At 41.6% G+C, this 27,213-nt stretch overlaps 1 protein-coding gene and 1 pseudogene across 4 annotated transcripts in view; one reads left to right on the top strand and one right to left on the bottom strand.

The window, feature by feature from the left end:
- Window positions 1-3,753: 3,753 nt before the first annotated feature.
- Cfap299 (cilia and flagella associated protein 299) overlaps window positions 3,754-27,213 on the bottom strand; it is a 544,932-nt gene continuing 521,472 nt past the window's right edge. For 3 of the 4 annotated variants that reach the window (XM_021163887.2, XM_085836303.1, XM_085836304.1), the window contains 2 exons: window positions 23,939-24,068; window positions 3,757-3,975 (listed from right to left, as the gene is read on the bottom strand). In XM_021163887.2, the coding sequence (XP_021019546.1) occupies window positions 3,880-3,975; window positions 23,939-24,068 (226 nt within the window). In that variant the 3' untranslated portion in view covers window positions 3,757-3,879. Of the gene's footprint in view, window positions 3,976-23,938; window positions 24,069-27,213 lie in introns of all 4 variants that reach the window. The other variant, XM_085836307.1, reaches the window with a different exon arrangement.
- Window positions 20,317-21,115, top strand: LOC110295375 (ran guanine nucleotide release factor pseudogene; annotated as a pseudogene).

Genomic DNA, 27,213 nt, shown 5'->3' with positions numbered 1-27,213 from the left:
AAACAGCTCCTTAGGTGAAGACCTGCTCCGTTGCTCCCCACAGCAGATCCCGATGAAAAGAGACAGTCCATAGTTTTAAGGCATTTACTGTCATGGCGGAGAGGGGTGATGAGTGAAATCGTACCCCCTTTCCTCAAGGCAGGCCTGAGGTTAAATACTTTTTGTAGGGAGGAGTGTCTGGGAAGGGAAGTTTATTCGCTAAGCCTCTAGGACTTTAGATACCTCATTAAAGTGGATATCTGTCTTGAGGCTCTGTGACCTATGGTCACATCTTCTACCTGTGGGGGTGGGGGCTGGGGTGTTGCCCTTAAGTCACTGATGGCCACAAACCTATGGAGAGCTGTGGCCTCACGTCAAGAGCCTGGTGTCCAGGAGAAAAAAAAAAAAAGAAAATCATACATCATGAAATTTTGGGAATGAAATTTAAATATTTTATAGAAAGTTTCATAAATATTAACCAAATTTATAAATGAAATAAATTAGAATAAATGTATATACTGTGTTAAAGTATAAGGAAGTGATGTTTTGAATTTGTAAATGTGATACACCCAATATTTACTTTATGAAAAGAGCTTCAGGGGCCAGTGAAATGGCTCAGCAGGTAAAAGCGCTTGTTGCCCAGTGTGAGGGCCTGTGTTTGATCTGTAGAACCACAAGGTGGAAGAGACTGCTTCCTCAAATTGTCCTGTGACATCTGTCAGCATGCTGTGCTACATAAGTGTCCTGTCTTGCAGAAAAAAATTTAAAAAAACAACAGGCACATTCCTGCGCTACTCCTGGCACCTCTCTGCCCCCGTGGCCTGGCTGGCCGTGCACTGGTGGCCAATGGCCGACCTGTTTTTATCTTGTGGAGACTCTGTCTCAGAACTCCACAATCTTTCCACCCAGCTTGCTAGGTTCCCACTGGCAGGTTGTTACCTCACCAACCCCATGCTTCAAACCCCCCATAGTCATGGTGGTGCACATCTGGCAAACCCACGCTTTGCCGCCATACCTTTCTCTCTTGAACCCAGACAAGCTGCTGTGTGAAGGAAAATGCAACACAAACTTAGCTCTGAAACAATGGTAACTCAATCTCTGGGCACAACAACTAAAATCCTAATCTGTAAACCTTATTAAATCTAAACCCTCTGGTGGTGAATCCTATTGGATACGCCATTGAAACCAGGAGACACTGGTAGCTCCATCTTGTCCTCACGCTATCGCTGTCCAAAAAGAACCTCACTCTGTTCTGCTTCCTTTCTTTCTCTGTCCAACACAGAAGTTCCTCCTCCTTGCCCAGTGATTGGCTCCTTTATTTATTAGGGGATTGGTTCACAAGAAGTCACCTGAGATGGCTTCTCAGCCTTTATTTATTCTATGGCCTTAACATTTGAAATGTTATAGGGCAGTTCTTTTGCATACATTCCCAGGATTTGGTCCTTCTAACTTTCCTCTTGATTAGATTGAGACTATGCAAGGTGGACAGAACCAGTACAAAGTGGGCACAGGCATTCTATCAGACAGATAGTGGACCGACTGCTTCAGGCATAAATCACAACTGGAGGAGCATAAATAGTTTGCCTCACCCCCGATGATATATATGTTCATTGATCCTCAGCTGAAGTGATGTCAGCCTTTCATTTCCAGTGTTCGTTTTAACAATTACTATGGATGGGGTGGACTCTGTAAGGACAGTTTTCCTCATCGGCCTTCTATCCTACTCAGAGGGACATTTACCCCTCACTGTTTACCATACACTCAAGCATTCCTATCAGTTCCTACTGCTGTTGTTATTTATACACTCAGCTTTCTTTACTCACTAACTGTTCTCTGGCAAAGCCTGCTCCAGACTTGTATTTTCTCTTCCTCGTCCCTAGAATCATTTGTTTCATGGAGATCCTGGCTCGTTTTGGTAAAAAGTGGTGTTGAGGAACTCAGGGAGTGGCAGCTTCCAGGTTGTGTAAGTGGTCACACTCATAAGCATGCATGAGCACACACTGTGTTTTGTGTGTGCTGTATATAGTGTCTATATTGGAAACCAAGATTTCATAGGCACATCCGATTCAGCTTAATACCTGTGCTGGCTGGTTTTCTGTGTCAACTTAAAACAAACTGGAGTTATCACAGAGAAAGGAAGTGCCTCCATGAGAGCCAGCTGTAAGGCATTTTCTCAATTAGTGATCAAGGGGGGAAGGCTCCTTGTGGGTGGTGCCATCCCTGGGCTGGTAGTCTTGGGTTCTATAAGAAAGCAAGCTGAGCAAGCTGGGGGAAGCAAGCCAGTAAGCAGTATCTCTCCAGGGCCTATGCATCAGCTCCTGCCTTCAAGTTCCTGCCCTGTGTGAGTTCCTGTCCTGACATCCTTTGGTAATAGACAGCCATGTGAAGTGTAAGCCTGAATAAATCCTTTCCTCCCCAACTTGCTTCTTGGTCAATGGTGTTTTGTGCAGGAATAGAAACCCTGACTAAGACAATACCAGTACTAGTTACTTATTGTTCTGATAAAATTATAGACAAAGGGAAATTAAGGAAGGTTTACCTCAGCTCCCAGTTTGAGCTTTATGGTGCACTGTACCCGGGATATGGTGCAGCAGCTGGTTGCTTTGCATTTGCAGTCAGCAATCAGAGAGAGTCTACCAGATCTCTCTCTCTCTCTCTCTCTCTCTCTCTCTCTCTCTCTCTCTCTCTCTCTCTCTCTGTCTGTCTCTCTCTCTCTGTGTGTGTGTGTTTTGGAGTATCAGCCCACCACGGAGTGGCACCACCTATAATCCGTACCCAGGCTGGGTCCTTGCACATCAGACAAACCTCCCTGGACATGCCATCATATATATTCCTGGAGGTTTGTTTCCAAGGTGATTTTATATTTTCTCAACTTGACAATTATAATTAACCATAACCGTCCCGCTCACTTGCTTGTGATCTGTGATTATCATGCCGTACAATACTCTCGTTCCACTTGAGCTCTAGGTCTCTGCTCTGGGCTCTCCCCACTTCCACGTGAGTCAGGTTCCTACCTAGCTTGATTCTAGTGAGTTGACTCACTATGAGATTGGTTAGAAGATGAAAATAATTCAGTGGGCACAAGGACCAAATATTAACTTTAATAAAAAGTGATTTCTCAATGGTCTCTTCTACACAAAGGTCATCAGGAGGGCACACTGGAAACACATGTTAGTTTGTCTTGTAGAGTCTTCATTCCCTAAAGTTATCCAGTTGCCTTTAGCTCTCATCTCCTTGGCCCCACTGTCATGGAACTCAGGTCAAGCAGGCACATAGAAATGTCCAACTATTATTCAATTCATGGTTCTACCATTGACGGGACGTTTCTGGCTTTATTTACTCAGTTGGTGCAACTGAGAACCTTGTAAGGTTTTCTATTCTGCTCTTCTGCTTGGAGGCCCCTTATCAATATTCAGCAATTTGAGGGGGAGGAGCAGCATTGCCAGCCGGCCACATGGCATCATACTTGGTACACTAGGTTTGGCAATAGTGGGACCTGGAACATTTTTGTTTTGGAACATCTGAGCTACAAAATATGTCACCAATTAGCACATCTTTGAAGTGGCAGCAAGATTCCCCTCCATGGACTTTTGCAACCAGCCTGTGTTCAGGAGAGAGAGAGAGAGAGAGAGAGAGAGAGAGAGAGAGAGAGAGAGAGAGAGAGAGAGAGAGAGAGAATAAAAAGAAAAAACCCAAACCAGAACAAGAGGCTATCAGTAAAACAAATAAAAGAGGAAAACAAAGCAGTCCAGATTACAGTTTTCTGTCTTTGTTAACTTTTATTCTAATTCACCTTCTAGCTATACAGCTCATTTATGCATTTATAATTACAATTTGCTTCTGACCAAGGAATTCATTTGAATGTAGCGAACAATAAGGAAACCATTTACTGTGTGGTGCTTAAGTCTTCCTTCTGGAGACGTGGTCAAAGAGAACCGCATGTGCGTAGAGATCCGTCTGGATGGGGATCCTGGTGGAGTTGTCACCTGGATGAGCCTGAAACACACAAATGGCATTCTTAGTCAAGTCCTTGTACATGACTGGCATCAAATGGCTTTTGTCTTTGCTTCGGTATTAAAGAAAATAGGATTGGAAGGGCCGTTTCCATGGAGACCATTGCACATTCCCTACCCTCCCAATTCCTTTCTTCAGGAGTCATGAGGGGTGATGATTTCTGTCAGCAGCTTGCTGCCTGAGTTGGGTTGTGACATTATTGAAGTACCAGGGATCAAAGTGTGTCCCAGGCTCCAGCTGGTCTACAAAACCCAGGACTTACTAACTCCGCAGAAATCTTCATAAAGGGCCCCACAAACAGATGTTGGTTTAGACTCATAATTCAGAAACAACCCTAGTTTGCTCTCCAGTATATTCTGTAAAGACGTCTATGGTTTGAAGTTGGTTCAGACCATGGAAGTACCTGCCCATTGTGGTTTTTTCACAAAAAAAGCGTCTTTCTCACCAGCTTTAAAGTCAATTGAACTAGGTCATTTTTCCTCTTTAAATTGAAATCTGCGAGATATATCCGGTCCCTTTTCCTTGGCCTGAGATTGTTGGGCGTAATGTTCGGCTCAAAGGGAACCTTGGAAGCAGTTATTTGCTAATCTCATTACTGATAGAGAAATAAAGAATTTCGATGAAGCTGAATCTCAAGGAAAGGTTTTTTTCCCTAAACAATTTGCATGATATTTACTGTGTCTTTAGTATATTTAACACACAAAAGTTCAAATGTAACTAGGTCATTTTTCATCCTGTTGTGTATAGAAGTGAAAAAGAATATAGATCTGGTATTGCAGACAATTTTCATAGTGATATTTTTCCCTTGTGACACTGAATTTCTTGCATTGTTTGTAAAAGGATATTTTGAGCCTATGTTGTATTCGGAAGAGTTGGGAGAACCGCAAAGTCTTTGTAAGAAACAAAGCAACAAATGATGATGTTGGGGGTGGGGGTGGCTCATCCACACACATGATTTCTGCTCTTCTCTGATCTTATGTTGGATGGATTAAAAATTTCAAATTGCATTAACTGCTGTTAACGCAAAATATATTCCTTTCTACGGAATCACAATTTTTTTGAGTTGAGCGGGGCACAACTGTATTATGCAGAGGGAAATAATTGTGTCTATTTAATTTCAATTTTCCTTATTTCCTGTATGCATATTTCTGCTCTTTGAATTTTCCTATTGTATCATTCTGGCCTCCTCTATAATCTACAGATGAAGTCAAACTTTTGGAACATTTGCTTTGCATCTGTCTGAGAGTTATGGCTACACCCTTTCCAGAAAACCATCTTGTAAATACTGCAGACATTACTAATATCCAGTAGGTTCTTCTAATGGCTGGCCAGCCTGTGCCTCTAGAGAGTGGTATAGCCTAACTCTCCTTGGCTCCCAGAGGTGAATCTCCAGGAGCAACAGAAGGCTAATTTACCCAAGAACCTGTTTCTTTCTAGATGGATCTTTTACTTTTAACTACTTTTTGTGGGTTTGTTTTTGTCTTTGAAATTTTGATAACTGCTAAATTCTCTTCCACTAGTGACAACGGTGTATTTTCTTTAAGGTTTATCTTTGCGATCTCTGTAAATGCTGTAATGGAGGGAGGAGTTAGTTCTCTTCTGTGCTGGATGAGAGATAATATGGAATCCAGCATTTTAAAACTGTGTTTTCATTGTTCCCCTGCTCACCTGTTTTAAGACATAGAATCTTGTCTTTCTCACTGGGAAGGATGGTAAGTCTACAAACGGCCTGGTGAGTTTGTGCATGCTTGCCTTTGATCTAGGGCAGGGCTGAGATGTGGTTATTAGCCACTTATGTGGCTCTTGTGCTCATGGTGATGTTTTAGGGAGTCCTGTATCTTTTTGTAAGAACACCAAGTATTTTCCTATTTCTAGAGTAGCTTGCTCAGTCTCGATGATCCTGCTCTCACCAGTCTTCCCTTGGCCTATTATATCAAAGGGGGTTTTAAAAACCTGGTTCATTTGGTGAGATAAAAAAGACACTGTGTGACAAATTTTTTTTTTCTTTTTTGTGGAAAGTGTAATATTCTGTGTTATTTAGAATAAAACAATAAAACAAAATAAAATGGATTCTTTACAACCACTCTAATTTGTTTTTAAAATAGTTTATTATTTAAAATTTTTGCTTAAATAGTTGATGCAGTATTTCTCTGCCACTCTGATCTTTATCAAATTCCCAAATACCTTCTGACAATACTGTATTATTATTATTATTATTACCATTTCACAATTGGCTCCTATTTAGAGTAAAAAAAAATAAACAAAGCCCCCAGGATATCTTTTAAACTTAAAACTACATTTAAAATTTCCCTGGAGCACCCTGAGAAAAACTCACACGAAGATTTAGTCTTTTATTTTGAAAAAATCGTGCTAAAAAAACAATTAGGTCTGTCTGTGGGGTCCTAGCAGAGGGCTCATCCAATCAGGGAAGGTGTTCACTCAGCCCCACCCTGCTCTTCTTGGCAAAGTAGTACAGTATGATGTTATGTGGGTAAATCATGGGGATTCTCTACAGCTTTATCACTACAGCCAGTACTTTATCTGTTTTGATCCACAGAGAAAACACTGATTGCAACTCCAGCAACGCCCCACCCCCAGCCCCTGGGTTTTCCTATATTTAACATATCTCTTCTGGTACTTGCCCAATAATATTAGGCAATAACAGCACCGTGTTATCAGTTATAATTTAATTTGTTGTTTAAAACACATGAACGTTAGGGCCTTGGTGTAGACTTATCAAATGTCTTTACTTAACACTCTTGGTATTTAAAATTATGTGTCAGGATATCAAATTATTTAGCTTAGTAAAACTATTTTCATTCAGTTTTTGAATCAGATATACTATTCATAGAATTGTTTTTTTTTTTTTTCTGAAATAAAGTTTCACATTCTAGGCTTCTCAGCTTAGAAACCTGTTAGTCCTAATTCAGCCACAGTCATTTCTAATCCCATTATCTGTGGTCTTGTCTTGGATGCTCCCTGGAATCTCTTCCACAAGGAAAACAGTTCCAGGCACTTAAGGAATGGAGCAGTACCTAATACCTTCCTCATGGGTACTTCCGAGCTGAGCTGACTTGGGCTAGACAGTGAAGATACCTCAAGGATAGATTAAGACAAGATTTCTAGGAGCTGTTATGGCTAAGGAGAGGTTGGCATGGGATGGCTCCTGCAGAGCCAGTGCAGTGGGAATTCATTGCCATGGGGCAGAATGGACGGAGCTCTTGTGCGGATCACCTGCAATATTGTTGATAATAATGTGATCTTCTGTTTTCTGAAAATGTAAGAACACAATTATCCCTTCCTAAAGTCAGTAACCCCTAGAAATCTAATAGCTTCCTTCCTTCCTTCCTTCCTTCCTTCCTTCCTTCCTTCCTTCCTTCCTTCCTTCCTTCCTTCCTTCCTTCCTTCCTTTTGTTATTTTCTTAGGGTCCTAGGGATTGAATTTCCTGCTTTGGTCCTGTAAGGTGAGCTATAGTCCTAGGTCTTTCTGTAACCCTGGAAAAATCTCTATCTCTATCAATATCTATATCTGTCTGTGTTCATATCTGAAACAGAGTCTATCTTAGTTCCCTAGGCTGTCCTCAACCTTGCTCTGTAGCCCAGGCAGACCTTGAAACCCTTCTGCGTTAGCCTATAAAGTAGATGGAGTTACAGCTCTTGCCACCAGGATTAAGTCTAGATTCTACTCTCATAAATTGAAACAGAACATTTTCAAAGGAGATTTGGCTATAATTCATTTGGGCTCCAACGTTCGCAATAAGTTCCATTACTTTCAATGGACATTTGTTAATTTACACATCAATGAAAAACATCATTATTTTTTCAAGGAAGTTTATAATTGTACAAATTACAAGCCCATGACCTAGACTTGAAGGTCACATTTGAAACCAATGTTTTTAAACCATGTTTAGCTTTTGTGTTCTCTCTCTCTCTCTCTCTCTCTCTCTCTCTCTCTCTCTCTCTCTCTCTCTCTCTCTCTCTCTGCCAAACCTCAAAGCTCTTTCTGGTAGTTGATAGTTGATATTTATTTTGACTTAAAGGACTCAAAGATATGTCTAAGTAACCTAAAGATATTTTGGGGACTTCAAGCAGAGAGAGAGAGAGAGAGAGAGAGAGAGAGAGAGAGAGGAGAGAGAGTTTTACCTAGATTTATTATAATTGTAAATGGAATCTCATGGAGAGAGTTTTTGGTCTTGGTTTCCTACCATTGAGACAACAAATCAAAGTTTTAAAAGCACAACTTGAGATTCCTCATAAAAATTCCTGGGAAGAATTTAATATCTTTTTTGTTCAACATTGTGTGGCTTTGGAAGGTGTGGCATGCTTTTCAAAGCACTTGGAAGGCAGAGACAGGTGGATTGCAGGGTGTCCAAGGGGCCAGCTTGGTCTATGTAGTGAGACCTTGTCTCAAACAACAACAACAACAACAACAACAACAAAAGTAAAACTTGGCATAGCTTGCAGTTCATAGAGCAGGTGCATTTGTAGTGTTGAATAGGGCTTCCCTGACTAAGAAATTATGGGGTAACAACGTTGCCAGCTTTATCTGATGATCAAGTAGTCTTTTCATGAAATTATGATAACAGGAGGAGAGGATCCAATTGCAAAAAACTGTGAGGAATTTTGAAATGGGCAAAATATTTCTTATCCCTAGTATATATCCCAGTTCATATTTTTTCTCAAATAATATGTCTTGACAACAGTTCCCCCTCCCTCTGCTCTTCACAGTTCCTCCTCATCTCTCCTATTATCTGCATTCACCCCCTTTCTGACTCTCATTCAAAATAAATAGACTTCTAAGGGATAATAATAAAATAAAATAATAAAATAAAATAATAAAATAAAATAAAAAACCAACACATTGAAATTGGACATGTCCAAGAGAAAGCACAAGCAAGAGAGACCTACTCACTCTCTCTCTCTGTGAGTTTCATATACAGGTTGATCCTGTTGATTTAAAAGGCCATGTTTTCTTGGTGTTCTCCATAAATCCCCTCTGGCTTTTATACCATTTTTGTTTGTTTGTTTGTTTGTTTGTTCATTATTTTATTTTATTTTATTTTTGCCTTCTTTTCTGTTCCTTGAGTCCTGAGGCAAGGGATTTGATGCAGCCTTCCTGTTTAAGGCTGAGTGATCCAAGCTCTCTAACTTAAGTCATTTCTTCTTCTCCTTTGTTTGTTTGTTTGTTTATTTGTTTTTTTCGAGACAGGGTTTCTCTGTATAGCCCTGGCCGTCCTGGAACTCACTTTGTAGACCAGGCTGGCCTCGAACTCAGAAATCCGCCTGCCTCTTCCTCCCGAGTGCTGGGATTAAAGGCGTGCGCTACCACGCCCAGCCTTCTCCTTTTTTATGGACCTTTGGACATTAATATCTTACTGGTCCTTTACTGGCCTATCAGTTAAAAATCTATCATGCATATTCATTCTCTACTCTCACAGGGATGATGATTCTCTATTTCTGGAGACATTGACTCTTAGTAACAAATCTCAAAACTGCTAAAAACAACCATGAAGACATAGCCATAGCAGTTAAGGCAGCTGGAAGAGAAAAGTCAGCACCTAGTAAGCTTTATCCTCAAACTCATAGCCTTGTAAGGAAGCTGGGGAAAAAAAAAAACAACAAAGTAAAACAAAACCAAAACCCAAAACAAATGATCAAATAAAACCCCCCAAACAACAACAACAAAACCACTTTTACTGCAGTTACTGCTAGCTCCCAAGAGTGACAGACGCCCAAGCCATGTATAGAATGTGATAAAACAGAATAGGAAATACTGGTTGTCTTCATTAGGGTCTTATCGCTGTAAAGAGATAACATGACTACAGCAACTCTTACAAGGAAAAAACATTTAATTGGGGCTTGCTTACAGTTTCTGAGGTTTAGTTCATTGTCATCATGGTGGGAAACATGGCAGCATCCAGGCAGACATGGTGCTGGAGAAGGAACTGAGAGGTCTACATCTTGATCCAAAGGTCATCCAAAGGCAGTAGGAGACTGTGTGCCACAGTGGGCAAAGCTTGAGCATATGAGACCTCAAAGCCTGACTCCACACTGACACACATTTTCCAATGAGGCCATAATTCCTAATGGTGCCATTTCCTATGGGCTGAGCATTCCAACACATGGGCCTATGTGGGCCACTCCTGTTCAAACCATCACACTGGGATGAGACCAAGGTTTATAAAATATTGAACACTAATTGTTGATTGAACAAAGGAATGCCATCTTTATTCCACCAAACCCTACAAGAATTACAACTTTAGAAGGAAATAGCAAGAAAAAAAAATTGGAAGAAAATACAAATGTTTCTTCATCATAGTATGAGAAGTCTTAATATGAACAGTGAGAGACAAACCTCAAAGAGAGATATCAGTTTCATTTAGATGAAAGTTTAAAACTTTTGTATACCATAAATGATTACACATAAGATAACTAAAAAAGAAGAAATATAATATACTAACACCTGTATGAAAGAAATGTTCATTTCCAACAATAGTAAAAGCACAATGAAAAATGATACCAACAAATCTAAGAAATAGTTTTTAAAATGAAACAAATAGAATGTCCTGAACAGGCAATGTCGAAGCCACCCCAGTGTGATTGTAGATTGAGACAGTGTAGCCACACATAATTGGATGATATCTAGCTAATGCTTTACAAAGTATCTATATTTTGACCAATTTTTGCTTTTAGAATACCTCTGCATTAAGGGGGAAAACTTTTCTCCTAAAATTGTCTTTCTGGCCTTTTGCATGTATATTATGGTTTCCTCCTATTTTGTTTTTGTTTTTGTTTTTTTTTTCCTATTCTGTTTTCTTAGTGGATTTGAGTATGTGTGTTTCCTATGATAATTTTTTTTTTAAAAAAAATCCCATTTCTTTTCTTAATACAGAAAGAGAGAGAAGAACTTGGGGCTGAGTGGGTGGGAAGGATCTGGGAAGAATTGTGCAATGAGAAACCACAATAGGAATACATTGTATGAAAATTATTTTCAATTAAAAAATTAAATAATTCCTTAAAGGGGATGGTCTTACAGTTACCATGATTCCACACCTCACTCAAGTGATTTCTGATATTTTATTTTTATTAGAAATCAGGGTTTTGGATGGTCCATCCTTTCATCTTAGCTCCAAACTTTGTCTCTGTAACTCCTTCCATGGGTATTTTGTTCCCTATTCTAAGGAGGAAAGAAGTATCCACACTTTGGTCTTCCTTCTTCTTGATTTTCTTGTGTTTTGCACATTGTATCTTGGGTGTTCTAAGTTTCTGGGCTAAGATCCACTTATCAGTGAATGCATATCAAGTGACTACTTCTGGGATTGGGTTACGTCACTCAGGATGATATCCTCCAGGTCTATCCATTTGCCCAAGAATTTCATAAATCCATTGTTTTTAATAGCTGAGTAGTACTCCATTGTGTAAATGTACCACATTTTCTGTATCCATTCTTCTGTTGAGGGGCATCTGGGTTCTTCCCAGCTTCTGGCTATTATAAATAAGGCTGCTATGAACAGAGTGGAGCATGTGTCCTTCTTACCGGTTGGAACATCTTCTGGGTATATGCCCAGGAGAGGTATTTCTGGATCTTTCAGTAGTACTATGTCCAGTTTTCTGAGGAACCACCAGACTGATTTCCAGAGTGGTTGTACAAGCTTGCAATCCTACCAGCAATGGAGGAGTGTTCCTCTTTCTCCACATCCTTGCCAGCATCTTCTGTCACCTGAATTTTTTATCTTAACCATTCTGACTAGTGTGAGGTGGAATCTCAAGGTTGTTTTGATTTGCATTTCCCTGATGATTAAGGATGTTGAACATTTTTTCAGGTGCTTCTCAGCCCTTCGGCATCCCATAACCAGCCACCAAACCCAGGCACTATTGCATATGTGAGCAAGATTTTGCTGAAAGGCCCTGATATAACTGTCTCACATGAGGCTATGCCAGTGCTTGGCAAATACAGAAGTGGATGCTCACAGTCATCTATAGGATGGAACACAGGTCCCCCAGTGGAGGAGCTAGAGAAAGTACCCAAGGAGCTGAAGGGGTCTGCAACCCTATAAGTGGAACAACAATATGAACTAACTAGTACCCCCAGAGCTCGTGTCTCTAGCTGCATTTTTATCAGAAGATGGCCTAGTCAGCCATCATTGGGAAGAGAGGCCCCTTGGTCTTGCAAACTTTATATGCCCCAGTACAGGGGAACTCCAGGGCCAAGAAGTGGGACTGGGTGAGTAGGGGAGCAGGGTGGGAGGAGGGTATAGGAACTTTCGGGATCGCATTTGAAATGTAAATAAAGAAAGTATCTAATTAAAAAAAAAAGAAATCAGGGTTTTGACCAAAGGTTGACAAATTAGATCTATTTTAAAAGCTTCTGAATATAACAAAGGAAACTGTCAATACCAGTAATGAGATAGCACATTGACAGGTGAAATATTTTGCAAGCTATACCTTGAAGAGAAGTTTAACATCTAGAATATATAATGAGTTCAAGAACCTAAATATCAAGAAAACACAATTAAACACGAGCCATTGATCTGAACACATCGTCAAAAGAAGAAATGAAAATGGATAACAAACACTTTTAAAATGTTTGGTATCATTAGCAATCAGAAAAATGCAAATTAAGACTGCACTTAATTTCATCTCAGTCTACACTGAGATTCTATCTCACTCTAGTCAGAATGGAAGTTATCAAGAAATCAAATGATGACAAATACTGGAGAGGATATGGAGAAGTAAGGGGATTTCCTATTTTTCTGGTGTGAGGGGAAACTGGGCACCACTCCTGGGCATATGTCGAAAGGAATATGTATCCTATACAGAGATACTTGCTAATCCATATTTGTTGATTGCTCTCAGAATAGCTAAGAAACGGAAGCAGCTTAGATGTCCATCAACTACTGAATGTATAATAAAGAGTAATGTTTAAAATTACTCTTTTGTAAGCTGAGATGGGGAAGAAGAGGAGAAAGAAAGAGGAGGGAGGAAGAAGGAGGAGGAAGAGGAGAAGGAAGAGAAGGAGAATAAGGAGGAACAGGAGAAGAAGGAGGAACAGGAGGAGAATGAGGAGGAGGAGGGAGAGGAGGAGGAGGGAGAAGAGGAGGAGGGAGAGGAGGAAGAGGAGGGAGAGGAGGAGGGAGAGGAGGGGGAGGAGAAGGAAGAGGAGGAGAAGAGGAGGAGGAGGAGGGAGATATCCTGTCAGGCTGGATAATGATGCTCACAAAAGCCATGGGATATTAAGCAAAACTACCAGTGCTAGGTAAATTCCTGCTCATGAGAAACTGCCCATTCAATACAAGTTTCTGTCACTGACCACCAGATCTGATGAGATTCTGCTGCTGAAGACACCGCATATCTCTGTTTCAAGGGGTTAGCAAATCAAACTTAAACTGAGCTGGACATTTCCTTCCTATTGGCTTACTACAATAGTGCCACAAGGAATATATGAGCAACTCCAGAGAAAAGACATCAATGGCTCTACCCAGATGTGAATTCAATAATCTACAATACCAACCTGCTAGGTGAGTTGTGCCCGTTGGTGTGATGGCTGCATGTCTGTGGTGGGCCTGATTCCCCACTCTCTAGTTGGGTTTTAGATACTCTCTACAAGACTGAGTTCATAGTACTATAAATTCCGTCCTAAACTGTAAGCCAGCCCCAGTGAGGTCTTAGGCCCTAGGGGTGAACTCACTACCGTTGTTGAACTAAATTGTCATGAACTTGGGCTGCCTGCTAAATATTTACAAATTTGCCTATCAACGAATGCTACTCTTGGTCTTAATCAGAGAAGCAGCGAATGGTAGTGAATACAGAGAGGCATTTCTGTTTAAGGTACAAAGCCTAAGCAATGGTTGGATGCTTAGCACTAAACAAGTCATCTGTACCACTGGCTGTAAGTCTCAGGGATCTCTGCAGAAGATGGGGTAGAGAGAATTTATGGGCTTGCCCCTGACTCTAGTAATGATATTCTCTTGTACATGCAGACAGGAGCCTAGCATGATTGCCATCTGAGAGGCTTCAACCAGCAGCTGATGGAAACAGATGCAGAGACCCACAGCCACACATTAGGAGGAGCTCGAGGAATTCTGAGGCAGAGTGAGAAGGATTGAAGGAGCCAGAGAGGTTAAGGACACCACAAGAAAACCCACAGATTCAACTAATCTAGGCCCATAGGGGCTCACAGAGAGCATTGCAGGGGAGTGGCTTAGGCCATCTGTACATGAAGTTGTGCAGCTCGGTCTTTCTGTGGTACTCCTACTGATAGGAGCAGTCAAGGTCTGTCTCTCACTCGGTTGCCTGACTTTAGAGCCCTTTCAGCTGACTGGGCTGCCTAGTCCAGGAGAAGGAGTGCCTAGTCCAACTGCGCCTTTCTCCTTGGGGGCTGTTGGTCACCTGCCTATGAGGACAAAAGGAGCAGAAGCAGTGTGCAGGGTTTGGAGGGTCGTGAGTAGGACAGAATGATTTCCGGGGCACCTTCAGTGGGACAGCTCTATTTTATTCTAGGGCAGAGAGGGGAACGGGTAGGGCGGGGACACTAGGCGGGGCATCACCTAATAGGCGCTCACAGTGTGCTTTATTGGTATTCGACAGCATGGTCCTATCATACGAATGGGAGCCCACTACCTAATTATCATATGGGTGGCAGGAAGAGAGTGTTTGCAGAAAACTGTGCCATAGTCCAGGTAAGGTCAGGCGTCCACTCTCAGAGATGTCTTCATATAAGGTCAGGGAAAAAGTCGGAAGCCCTGCTGGGGAAAGTGGGGCCCTTCATTTTGCCTTGAGCCTGGAGAGCTGTCCGGACATGGTGGAATGTGATTTTAAATAGCAGGGTCCTCCAACAGTTATTTATTCACTGCGGAGCCCAGAAGGCTCCATTGGATAGTGCCAAACCCATGGTCACACAGATGATCCGAGTCAAACTCGACCTCAACAGAGCCAAAACTAAAGAAAACAATGACCACAACAGCAAAATGGTCATGTGTGTGGTAATGGGAGCTATAGGGAGACGAGGATTTAGTGAGGGTGGGAGGGAGATTAGAGATGGTCAGTTTCCAGAGTCTGAATGCCTGCCCTTTACACATGACTGAAAACGCCAAGAAGTGGGAGCAAGGCAGAGGGAGGGTATAGGGAACTTTCGGGATAGCATTTGAAATGTAAATAAAGAAAATATCTAAGAGAGAGAGAGAGAGAGAGAGAGAGAGAGAGAGAGAGAGAGAGAGAGAGAGAGAGAGAGAGAGAGAGAGAAGAAAACGCCAAAGAACAATCTCAATAAACGTTATTTTAAAAAGGGAAAGGAAACTAGATCCTTGTGGTCATAGAAGAAATGTTTATGGTGTTACCTGTGTTTACCAAGTTTTCTGCTTGGAGGTAAAATAACTCCCCACTCTTCCTCATGTATGGTAATGTATTTTGTGGAAACATGAGCAAGAAGCTCTTGCCCCCGGATCTCTGCCTCCCGATTCCCTAGGTCCTATTGGTTCTAGCATCCTTGGACTTCATGTGATAGGGCTACTTTTGTGATAAGAAGTTAACTGGAAAAATTTTGTACTTTTTATCAAGACACGACATTGAATATCATTGATGATGATGAATATCATTGATGATATTCAATGTGGATTGTACAAAGTTATCATCATTATAAGGTTGTTATTACCAAAACTGAGAGCTATAAATAATTCGGCATAATAGATTTTATTTTTTTTCTCTTTTTCACAGTTTGCCTTTCTTGTGTTATATACTTCGTATATGAGTTCATGCCTTGGACATTTAACAACTTTTGTGCTTATCTCTAGGGCTTGTTCCATAAATACTGCATATAAAATTAAAATCAGTTTTCCCGGTCAAGAGGAGGACATGGCACTTAAGTTTCAGGAGTTTCAATTCATAAAAGCCAAGATCTATTATGCAATTTTTAATGGATTCCTTAAGGCCATTGATTTTAGTAGTAGTTAGTTGAGTAAATACTTAATTTATATGTGGTGGACTCGCAGTTTAGATATTCCAGGTGATTGCCCAAGGGAGAAAATGTTTAAAAGCTACTTAGTATGTGAGTGTTTTAGGGCTATAATCAACCAAATATTCAGTAATTTAGGCAGCTAACCCAGAAACTTGGCAACACCTTAGCTTTACTTAATAACTGTGACTGTGCCATAGTTAAAAAGCAACGTTCACAGGCAGCCTCTTGAGGAAAAGCCAAAGACCAGAAAGCTGCCGATTCAGTGAGCGTCCTTTGCTCTCCTGGCCCAGGGTGAGCCAGCTCCGCCTTGGGGTTGGAGGAGACATTCTTGAAGACTGAAGGAGCTGTAGGGCCATTTAATCTTGGCCTGGTTCAGCACCTCTCCCTTTTGGTTCTTGTTTTCAGGGAGCGGAAGGAAATGCACCTGGCTCTTGTAAAAAGACAGATTGTCAAACTGAGGACTTTCCCCAGGGCATCAAGCTCCAAGATATTAAACTAGAACCATCTGCCTAAAGGGTGTAGGAGTGCCATGGGCTTCCATCTAGGGAACAGCAGTTTCAAGCCCATTAAGGACTGGGATGTTTAGGTCTGGGTGCCAAGGAAATTAGAGTCAATGATTTCAGAGGCTGAGGCAGAGCGAAGGAGGCAATTAACACCTTTCCTACTATTAGTAAGAAGCACTTGGGTGGTAGTTTCCGGAGCCAAGGGGAGAGAGGCGATATTGGTGCTGAAATTGTCATCCAAATTAAATTAAATTAAATTAAAAAAAAAAGCAAAACTGAGAACAGGTGGTTTCGTTTGACACATTTATTTAACTTAAAATCTTGTTTACCTAGCATTCTGTTGTTCACAAAAGTACAAGTAGGGTTTGACACATTTTTAGCATATATATAATATATGTTATATACTATACTAAAATACATAATAGTTTTTGTATAGTATATAATAACATATAGACAATTATCTAAAATTAATAAAGTGGTTGCCAATTTCATTCACGCTTGAGATTCTTTTTTTATTATTATTTATTTATTTTATTTTATTTTTTATTTTTTCACGCTTGAGATTCTAAGGAATTCTGAAGTCAACCTCTAAAGGTTCTCAGGCTACTTTTGAGCCTGTTCCTCATTGCCTTACCAAGTATTTAATATCTCCAATATTCATTCTACAGATGACATTGTGTGCCCGCCGCACACGCATGTAACGGCTAGCATTGGCAATACAAAAGAAAACCAGCCAAACCACGGTCCTGCTTTACAGTCTATACCCTATGATTAGTAGGTTTTGTTTCATGTGATCCTTGGGGCAGATATGCTTCATACAGAGGTTCCTGGGGCAGCAAGAAGAGCTCCAACAGGTGACATCCAGCAACCCTTTCTCTTTTTTTCTATAATGGCCCAAATAAATAAGGAAAAACTGTAGTGATTTATCATCCAGAAGCATCATGGGGATTGTCCCTGTGAGGGACAGGTTTTCCAGGATTCTTGGAACATGGATAGCATCTTTAATCGTCTTTTTGTGTAGTTTTAAGAGTTAAACTGTGAATTAAAACACTTAAAATCCAGAATGCTGACTTAAAATCTGTCATATGGGAATAAAGTGATTCCTTTATCACCCCCAGTAAGTAAGTGACGCAACAACTATTAAGACACTGATGTGGAGAGCAGCTCCTTGCTATGGATGCACAGTTGTGACCCATCTTCAAAGGCATGCCGGGCCCTGATGCAATTAATAAGACAAGATATGCGTCCGCCTAAATCAACACACAGGTTATATCTCCTTTGCCTTCCGGACTTCCGGACTTGGAAAAGTCCTTGAAGGGTGGCCATGTCACACCGTGCTTAGTGCCCAGCATTGAACAGAATCCACGCACCTCAGAATTCGTGCATATGATGCTTGCTCAGCTTGTTTTGTTGCCTGTCACTTGGTGAGCAGCCATAGCCAGCTTCTGTTCTAGCGCATGTGCATGATTCTTGGCAGAGGACTGGGCAAAGTAAGAATTTCTGAAAACTTGCTTAGGTAATTACACATTCTCTAGGTTGCACTGTTTCCCTGAAGATCAGGTTAGTTGGAAAACTGATGCCCGGTACGGAACCCCTTCTCAGACCCTCTTTGCTCTCCGTGTGTACTAGTGCCTGCCTGACTTGCTGGGATTTCCTCCCTACTCTCTATCCACCCTGCGACAGAAATTCCATCCTGTTCTTTCTGCAGAGGCCTTGGTGTATTTCTCCGTCTCCTATCAGGAGCAGAGCAGGGTCCTCATGAGTCCTCTGCGCTGGAACCTTGTCATGATCTCTCGGGGCTGAATTCACACTGCACCTGCCCAGAGGAGGCTATGAACTCTGATGTTTCCCCTTTCCGTCTTCTCTCTCCTGCTCTTCAAGTTGGATTCTTAGCCTTGTCCCAGGGCTAAGATTTCCTTGTTCATCATAAGCTAACATTTCCTCATGCCTTACTGGTCCTTCCACTAGCTACCAGCCCAAGGTCAAAGGTTCTTTGTCCCTTTTTCCTCTGAGTTATCAAGGTGCTAGCTCAGTCTTTGTACACAGGCTTTCTTCCTTTTAACCCACACCGGGTCTTCACATGCTTGTTTTCCCCATAACAAAGTATAAAACAAAACAATAAAAACAAAACACCCAGAATTACCTGAAAGGCAAAGGTGGAGGTCTTTTTCATCCTTGTCACCCTTTTGGTGTCTCCTAATTATTGAATTTTAAGTCCATTGTTAGCCTCTACCGTGAGTAGTGGTCATTTTAGATATGCACTGAAGCTATGTGAGTATTTAGAAGTCATAACTACATTCTAATTTAGCGTTCTCTCAGAGAACAACTTAAATTATATATTTCTCTGATTTCAGGGGGAAAAAAATCTGGAAGCATGAACAAAAATAAAGATTTCTCCAGACCTTCCCTCTGATGCGAATTTTTGAAGTTATTTTCGGCTCCCAGGGTTGGTGGCTACACTGTTCCTGCTGTCACTGCTACACCCACCGTCAGTGGCGGAATTCACCCAACTCTTTATTACCACATCGCCATTTTCTTCCCCAAAGAACTGCTCAGCCATTCATTTCCTCAGGGGATACTCGCTGAATACTTTGTGTAGGTGTGTTGGGTAAGAGTGTACATGTTCTTGTGTGCCTGAGTGTGTGATGTAGGCACACATGTGGAGAGGTGAGAGGGTGAGACCACACCTCTTTCTCATTTGCTCTCCTCCACCTTGTCGTTTTGAGCCAGGGTCTCTCACTGAACCAGGATCTGGGAGAAACTGGCTAGAATGGCCAGCCAGAGAGACCCAGCTTTACGAACAGACTTGCACCGCTGTGCCTGGCTACATCTGTAGGTGTCAGGGATTTGAACTCTGGTCCTCATGCTTTTATGACAAGCATCTTACTGTTTGAGCTGTCTCCTCGGTCCCTTAAGTACTTACTGGTTAAATTAAATAGTTTTTTTTGAAGTGTCGTGTGCTCACAAGCCACTTCCATTTTGAGGATGGGAAGGAGAAAGTTGGGGGGAAGCGAGCCTGAGAAAGAAAGCCTTTCCTCAGTTGTCACTATCCAACCGTATCTCCCTCACCTCCTGGGTGAACTATGCTTGTTTTTTAATGCACGCTTGGTATGGTAAGACTCGAAGCAAACTGTTTTTTCTGCTCCTATTTTTTAAAACTAGAAGAAAAGAAATGTTCTCCCCCTCCCCATTTGCTCAGATGGCACAGAGGAGGGAGCGCTTTGTGCTCAGCCCCTCTAAGATAATATACTGGAAACATTTTGGTGGGTGTGAATCACTCAGACAAGCATTCTTCACTCAAAAATAGAAACTTGTCTTATTTGTTCCAGATGTTATACAGCTGCAGGGAGGCTAAAGCCAGTGGTCCTGTTTTCAATGCAACCAATCTCTTAACTGCATTTGGAATGTCTTAACCCATGAACTCATGTTGCTTGTTCTGAGACCTGCACAGTTTTCTTTCTCTGCCCGCTTCCATTTACAAACAACTGTGTTTCGTGGGAACTACACTTTAGAATTAATGAGGCTCCATCTGTTGTGCAAAGGAAGCACATCCTGTTTACCACTGTCCCCACCTTTCATTGATTGTGACCTCTTTAATCTGAGGCATCAAGTACTTCAGAGACAGGACGAGAAGGGAAAGAACAGGAGGGATGAACCATTCTCTCATGATGCTTCTCCGCACCCGATTGATCTGTCCGAATCACAAAGTGTTTGTTTTGGAAAAGTTAAATTGAAGTAAAATGATTATGAGAAATACTAAATATAAAAATGTGATTCTCATAATTCCTAGTTATGAAAACACACACTTCATCGTATCTCTTAGTTCCTTGGTAGGTTTATAAGAATTGTTATGTTGGGAGGACGGGAGGAGGTAGTGGCTGCTCCGGGAACACCAGGGGAAATGATGTCTCAAAGGCTCATGTAGGTTTCTTTATAAAAAACCTCGCTAATGTCCAGACTCAAGTACTAGATCTATGGAGCCCACCAGAAACTGTCCACTGTTCGGAGGCACCTTCTCCGCCATCCTCCCTACAGGGGCCATTGATGTGAGTGACCTCCGACTGATGCCAGACAACCAAGAAGTTTTCTGCCATCCTGTGACCGACCAGAGTCTTATCATAGAACTTCTGGAGCTGCAGGCCCACGTGCAGGGCGAAGCAGCTGTGCGGTACCATTTTGAGGACGTTGGCCGGGTGCAGGGGTCTAGGGCTGTGCACGTGCTATCTGTGCAGCCTCTCTGTTTGGAGAACTTATCCCTGAGAGGCTGCTGTCAAGATGCCTGGTTCCTTTCTGGCAAGCAGCAGGTAGCTAAAGAAAACCAGCAGGTAGCAAAGGATGTCACACTGCATCAGGCCTTGCTGCGGCTTCCCCAGTATCAGACTGATCTTTTGCTCACCTTCAATCAACCCCCGTGTCACAGCAGGTCTCTTGGCACTGAAAATCTGTCATGTCCACCTTGGAGCCTGAGTAACTTTGAACAGCTGGTAACTAGTTTGACTCTTCATGATCCCAACCTCTTTGGTCCCCAGTAAAGATAGTTGAAACACAACGTGCTACTGAGGACTCGGGGACCCAGTTCTGAGAGGGGGAGTTTCTTTCTGCTTCTTCCCTGGATGTAAACATAAGACACTTCCTCTGCAGAAATAAACTTGCTTTATGAAGAACAAAAAAAAAAAAAAAAAAAAAAAGAATTGTTATGTTGGGCTCTTGAAACATAAACCCTCAGGGCACTTTGAAATGGTGGGTACAAATTATGTAGGGGACACGCTTGCTAATTTAATGCCTAGCCTTTAAACTTAAAGTCTGTGTTCTCCTGCCTGTATTTGGGAGGAGGGTGCCAGATCTCTTCCCCAGAGAGAGGCTTCTCGAATTAGCTATGGGTCATGGGCAAGCTCTGGAATCACTATTGAAATTGGTTCTTCTTGGGCTCAGGTGAGGCCGAGTCAAGCTGGTGCATCTGAGAGGCTCTAGAGATGAATGAGACAAAGCAAACCCACGCGAGCCTCTCACATCTGTCTGTGAGTGTTCGCAGGGGAAGGTGCTATGAGTCTCTCAGGGCAGTACCCTCAAGTGAATAGCATCCTACAAGTTAGTTTCTTGACGCTGAAGCCAGTGTTTAATTCTAGAAAGTGAGTGTGGTATTAGTTATAACTTTCTGAAGATAAAAAATTAATCTGCAACTTAAACTTTTAACATAAAAAAATTATTCAGATTACTCAAAGTCCATACATTTTTTTCATGCCGCATATCCTTAAAATACACCATTAACTAAAACAGAGCCCCAATGTAGGTCACATAGGTTAAGAATTATATTGTTCCAACTTATTTGGACATCTTTTCTACAAAATCTTAGTGAAGATGTTAGTAATTTGAGGTTTTCCTTAAATATACATCCCAGTTTTTATGAGAAAACCTCTGCAAATGCTGTTTAGCCAGCTTTCTAAACTAACTCTGTCTAATCATATTTCAGCATTTTACAAAAGAGATCCTGCTACAGAGACAGCCTTTTACCAAACATATTAACTCTCAGATATTCCTGATCAGTGTGGCCCCAAAGGGTTTCCAGGTCCTCCTTTCACTAAGGACAGACTTGTGATAAAGGAAGGAGTAGCATTTCCTCTAAGGACACAGCATTGGACAGAAGTTCCTTAGCTCTTTATCCACTATCTCCTTTCTTGGTCCCAGAACCCATGTTTGTAGTTGGGTGCATGGGCGCCTAAAGAAAAACAATGTCCCCCCCCCCAGACTTTCGACATCTAGATAAGCCACATCTAGCCACACACAAACCATGGGACATGAGAGGATTCATGTGCAGAAGTTTCTGGGAAATTTTCTTCAAAGGCAGGGGGAGCATTACTTCTGTAGAGTTCCAAGTCTCATGAGGTGGTCTGCTTTGCCTGTGCCTGGACAGCGTTTGGGCTCCAGAACAGCTCATACTGGTCCTGGCTCAGGCAACCTGGGATGGCACTGTCTAGACTGACATGCAGAAGAGAAGCAGTTTCTTTCCAGCTGAAGTCTGCTTCTTTATTTGAATGTGAGCACCATCCACACTATCTCTTGTACAATTTCATTCATTCATTCTTTGGACTCTTAGTTATCGAGCAAGTTGCAAATGATAGAATCTTTATTGAGTCAAAATAAATGAGGTTTTGCCTTTATAACTCTAAAAACTTTAAGAAAGGATTTAAATCATGACCTTCTATACTTTGCCTCTACCCCATGTGTATTACACAATTTCTATGCTTTTCATTCTTGTCTTTGGATTTCAGACTGATTTTGTAGTATGAGTGAACAGCATCAACAACAAACCCAAGTCAAAAACAAAGGCAAAGAGAGAAAACCGAAAAAGCTAATCAACACCCAAACAACTCTAGCATGAAGCAACGTTACTCAAAGTTTTAAACCCCAGACATAGAGGTGATAACCAAAATGGGAAGTTTAGCTTTTGAAACTACATAAGACCTAAATAGTGGTCTGTGATGAAATTCAAAGTACCAAAAGACATGTCCTTAAAACATTTTAATGAAATACTTTCTACAGTAACACCTAACAGGTGTATTTACTTTTCAACTGCTGTTAGTCTGTGACAGTCTGTCTGTGGCCAAGGCTGGTCTAGAGTTCACTGTGTACCTCACTGGCTTTCCTTCATAGCAATCCTCTGCTTTAGTCTCCAAGCTGCTGAGATTATAGGTAAAAACCAAATCACCTTTATGGGCTTTGTAGCCATGTTTTTTCAATATATATACATATATATATTGAATACACACACACACACACATATATGATTCTTATCCATATGTACATATATATATACACATACATACATATATACAGGGCAGTGGTGGCACATGCCTTTGATCCCAGCACTCGGGAGGCAGAGGCAGGCGGATTTCTGAGTTCTAGGCCAGCCTGGTCTACAAAGTGAGTTTCAGGACAGCCAGGGCTACACAGAGAAACCCTGTTTCTAAAAACCAAAACAAACAAACAAACAAACAAAACAAAACAAAACAAAACAAAACAAAACAAAACAAAACAAAAAGCTAAGACTCCTCTTCCACTAATAACGTCCCTCCAATGGGAAGACCCGACTCTTCAAGGATCGGAGCAGACCGTCCGTCCACATGCTCTCTAGTCTAATTCTGCTCTTAGCAGAGTGAAATCTTCCTACTAGGAAGGTCTGCTTCAATCCTGCCTAAACTTCTTTTTATAATCTGCCATACTTTGGAGGAATGCTTGCCTGCCTGCCTACCTGCCCTCCCTTCCTCCCTCCTCTCTCACTCCCCACTTCCTCCTCTATTCCCTTCTCCTTCTCATCTTCTCCTTCTCTTTCTCTTTGAATGCCCATGTGTCAAAGCAGTTTTTCACCTCAAAGCTATAAAAGAAACACAGAACTTCTAAACCATGAGGACGTTAAACATTCAAGCAATTTTTTGACTAGGTAGAAATGCAACACATTTTGAAGAGAAATATCAGTATAAATCATAATTACCTTTGGGTCCACGTTGAGAATTTTTCTGTCCCTCTTATATTTAAAAAGTAAGCCTTCAGGGTTGTCAGCAATCACTTGATAATTTGGACTTGAATTGCAAACAGCAATATGGCTGTCCCAGTTGTAAAAGCTATAAAAATAAACGTTTATAAGTAATTAGGATGTATAACACGTTAAAATGACGGGCACTTCAGAAAATACTTGGGGCAGTTTGCTCTCAAGGAAGAACACATCTGAGATTTGAATTCTAGCAGAGAGATTATCCGGGGTTACTCTCCAGTCATTTGGATATGTACTTAGAATGATTTTACATGATTTCCGGGTTTGGACACTGTAAGATTTAGGACTTATTCCAGTATTATATTCCCAGGAAGTCAAGGAGAAAATTGATGCAATTTAAGATTATTTGTTTCTCTGCAGACTCTTTAGGGTATAAAGAGACTGTTTAGGGGAAGGAAGGGCAAAGTCACTCTTTCCATTCAAAACAAGTTCACATTGATTTATTTCTTCCAGGATCTCTAGTTTGATTCATTTCTCAGGGAGTGGAGGAACTTACATTTGAATGGTTATCATAGGACAGGCATGTTTTGATGTATTCTAAGAGGATATCCATATGAAGTTGCTCTCATTTCAGAGGCCAGGAGGCTAGGCAAGGTGGCTAGCCCAGTCAAGGTCTTGAAAGTCATGTGTCATATGGACAGGATTTCGGCTCAAAACTGGGTGTTCCATAGCATGCACATGCACTCTCAGCTCTTCAACTATTCTAGCATTTGATCTTCAAAAACATTTTATGTAGGATTCCTAGATTTTTCCACGGGTTGCCTTTACTTGTCAAAGCTGAATACACGAGGCCCAACAAACTGAAAGCCTCAGTTCATGTTCTTTAATGTGTCTCATTCTTATCAAGGCATTTCTAATGTTATCCTTGCTTTTAAAACTGCAGGTATCAAGATAAGTGATATCTCTCTCTCTCTCTCTCTCTCACACACACACACACACACACACACACACACACACACACACACTAGAACTTTCTATCTTGTAAGTATTTGTAGTCTGTGTTTTTAATTAAAACAAGATTTATTTTGTGTGAGTCCAGGTACAAGTGTGGGCCAGAGCTGTAATTCCGGGTAGTTGTGACCTGTCTGAGTGGGTGTTGGGAAGAGAAATAGGACCCTCTAGAAAAGCACTGCGTGTTCTTTACTCTTGAGCCATCACTCCAGCTCTTGCTGTGTGCATTTGTAATTAGTTTTCCGGATTCTCCCTCTGGCTTGTCTGGCTCATGTCTTTCTCTTCCTTCTGAAAGACATGATTCCATTGATTAGGTTCTCTCTGAATTGCTACATAGTTTAGGTGGCCTCGTTATGACCTATCACCTTTGTGTTACTGTCTGAAAATGTAGTAACTGTACTGTGGCAGTCTGAATGAAAAAGGCCCGCATAAACTCATAGGGAATGTCATGATAGGAGGTGTGGCCTTGTTGAAGTGGGTGTGGCTTTGTTGGAGTAGGTGTGGCCTTGTGGGAGGAAGTGGGACATCTGGGATGAGCTTTGAGTAGGCTTCCAATGCTCATGCCAAGCCCAGGATCACTTTCTTTTCCTGCTGCCTGAAGATCCACAAGTGACTTCTCTAGCACCATGTCTATCTGCGTGTCAGCATGCTACCGGACATGATAGTCTACTAACCCGATGACCTGTAAGCCAGCCCCAATCAGATGTTTTCCTTTGTAGGAGTTGCCCTGGTCTTAGCACAGCAATAGAAACCCCCAACTCAGACACCTCCCAATATTCAGAACCGATTGCACAGATATTGTGCGTTTATTACTGGGAGTGTAGATCTTGATGAACGTGGCTGGCTATCCTTTCTGAGGTCAAGTGAGAAAACAGAGGCTCGCCAGCACCGCTGTGCTTTAGTAAGTTCTTCAGAAAGCAGCAGAAGGATCTGGCTGGAAACTAATATATGGATGTGGGCATCCCACCTCTGCCCAACCTTCAGTTCATACTCTGGAATGGCACTAAAACTGATGATAGGCTCAGACTATACAGTACAGAATAGCAGCAGGGGAAAAGGCTGAGCTCTGGGGACTTAGTGACAGAGGCACAGCAGAGTCTTGGAAGCTCGTTTGACTCTGCATCCTCCCAAACTAAGATTTCTAATTCAGTTTCACCCGAAGAAAGAAGATAGTTTGACCTCATCTTATTGACTTTCGGTTACGAGATCACTAGATTAGAATGGGGGACATGATGTGACTTTCAACTTGACATATGTGTCTAAATAACTATTTATGAGATATAGAGATATAGATAATCCCAGCATGCCGCCTGAGTCATAGCTGTGCTCACGGTGGCATGGTTGGTATCATGCATTCCTATCTTGTTGCTCAGACTTTGGGTTAAGCCTTATGGAAACCCAGTCAGGTTTTATTAAAAATACTCTTTATATAGAAAGTGAATTTGTGTAGTGCATGGTGCTTTTGATGAAACCCTTGTTTGTCGATACTTTTCCTCCCTAAGTGGCTTCATCTTTCTGCCAATTCTCATAGCTAATGCTTAGCTTTTAATAAAGAGAAATACTTAACAGCTGCTGGGTCCTGCTGTAAGCCTACTGAGTTATCGCAAATTTTCACCAACCCCAGGAAGCAGGGACACAATCTGTTACTTGTAGAACTAACAAGACAAAACCCCGCCGGGTTTTAAAAGTCCAACTGTTGCTCACACGCCCCACTTCCCCTCCTGAGAAGGCGTCACGCTGTGTGAAGCTCTTCCACAGAGGATAGGCAATTACTAACATACAGATGTTTAACTTCTTCATGGGCAACACCCCAGACTATAATCCAACTCTTTATTGCTGCGCAACCACGTGATAGAGACTTAGCCAATGGGGCATGCGCAGAAGTCTCATTTGGCACTTTTCATCGGTACCCGTGTAAACGTCCATGGTTTTCTCTCCTTCCAACTAGCTGAAATGGAGATGACAAGAAACCCGGGCCACAGATGTGTAGAGTTTTATGAAACACTAGGACTAAAGAATTGAGCTGCCTGGGAAGATATTAGCGCAAATGGTTTTAGCATGGCCTCTATGAATGAAAAATAAAAAAGAGAAGAAATCCTAGTTAGTTTGTGGGCACCAACATCAATGTGGGTACTTGTTTAGCACGATTTGTGGGCTCATCCCTCCTTCACGCAATGGTCTGTCATGTTTCTTTTCCCTTAAGACATTTAAAAATTATGAGTATTGACAAGCTTTTCACGTTCTCCTCATACCAATAAAAACAT

The sequence above is a fragment of the Mus caroli genome, unplaced genomic scaffold, assembly GCF_978045245.1.
Source record: "Mus caroli unplaced genomic scaffold, Mus_caroli_1 scaffold_4, whole genome shotgun sequence".
Classification (NCBI taxonomy): Eukaryota; Metazoa; Chordata; class Mammalia; order Rodentia; family Muridae; genus Mus; species Mus caroli.
This window is presented reverse-complemented; position numbering and strand designations above follow the sequence as displayed.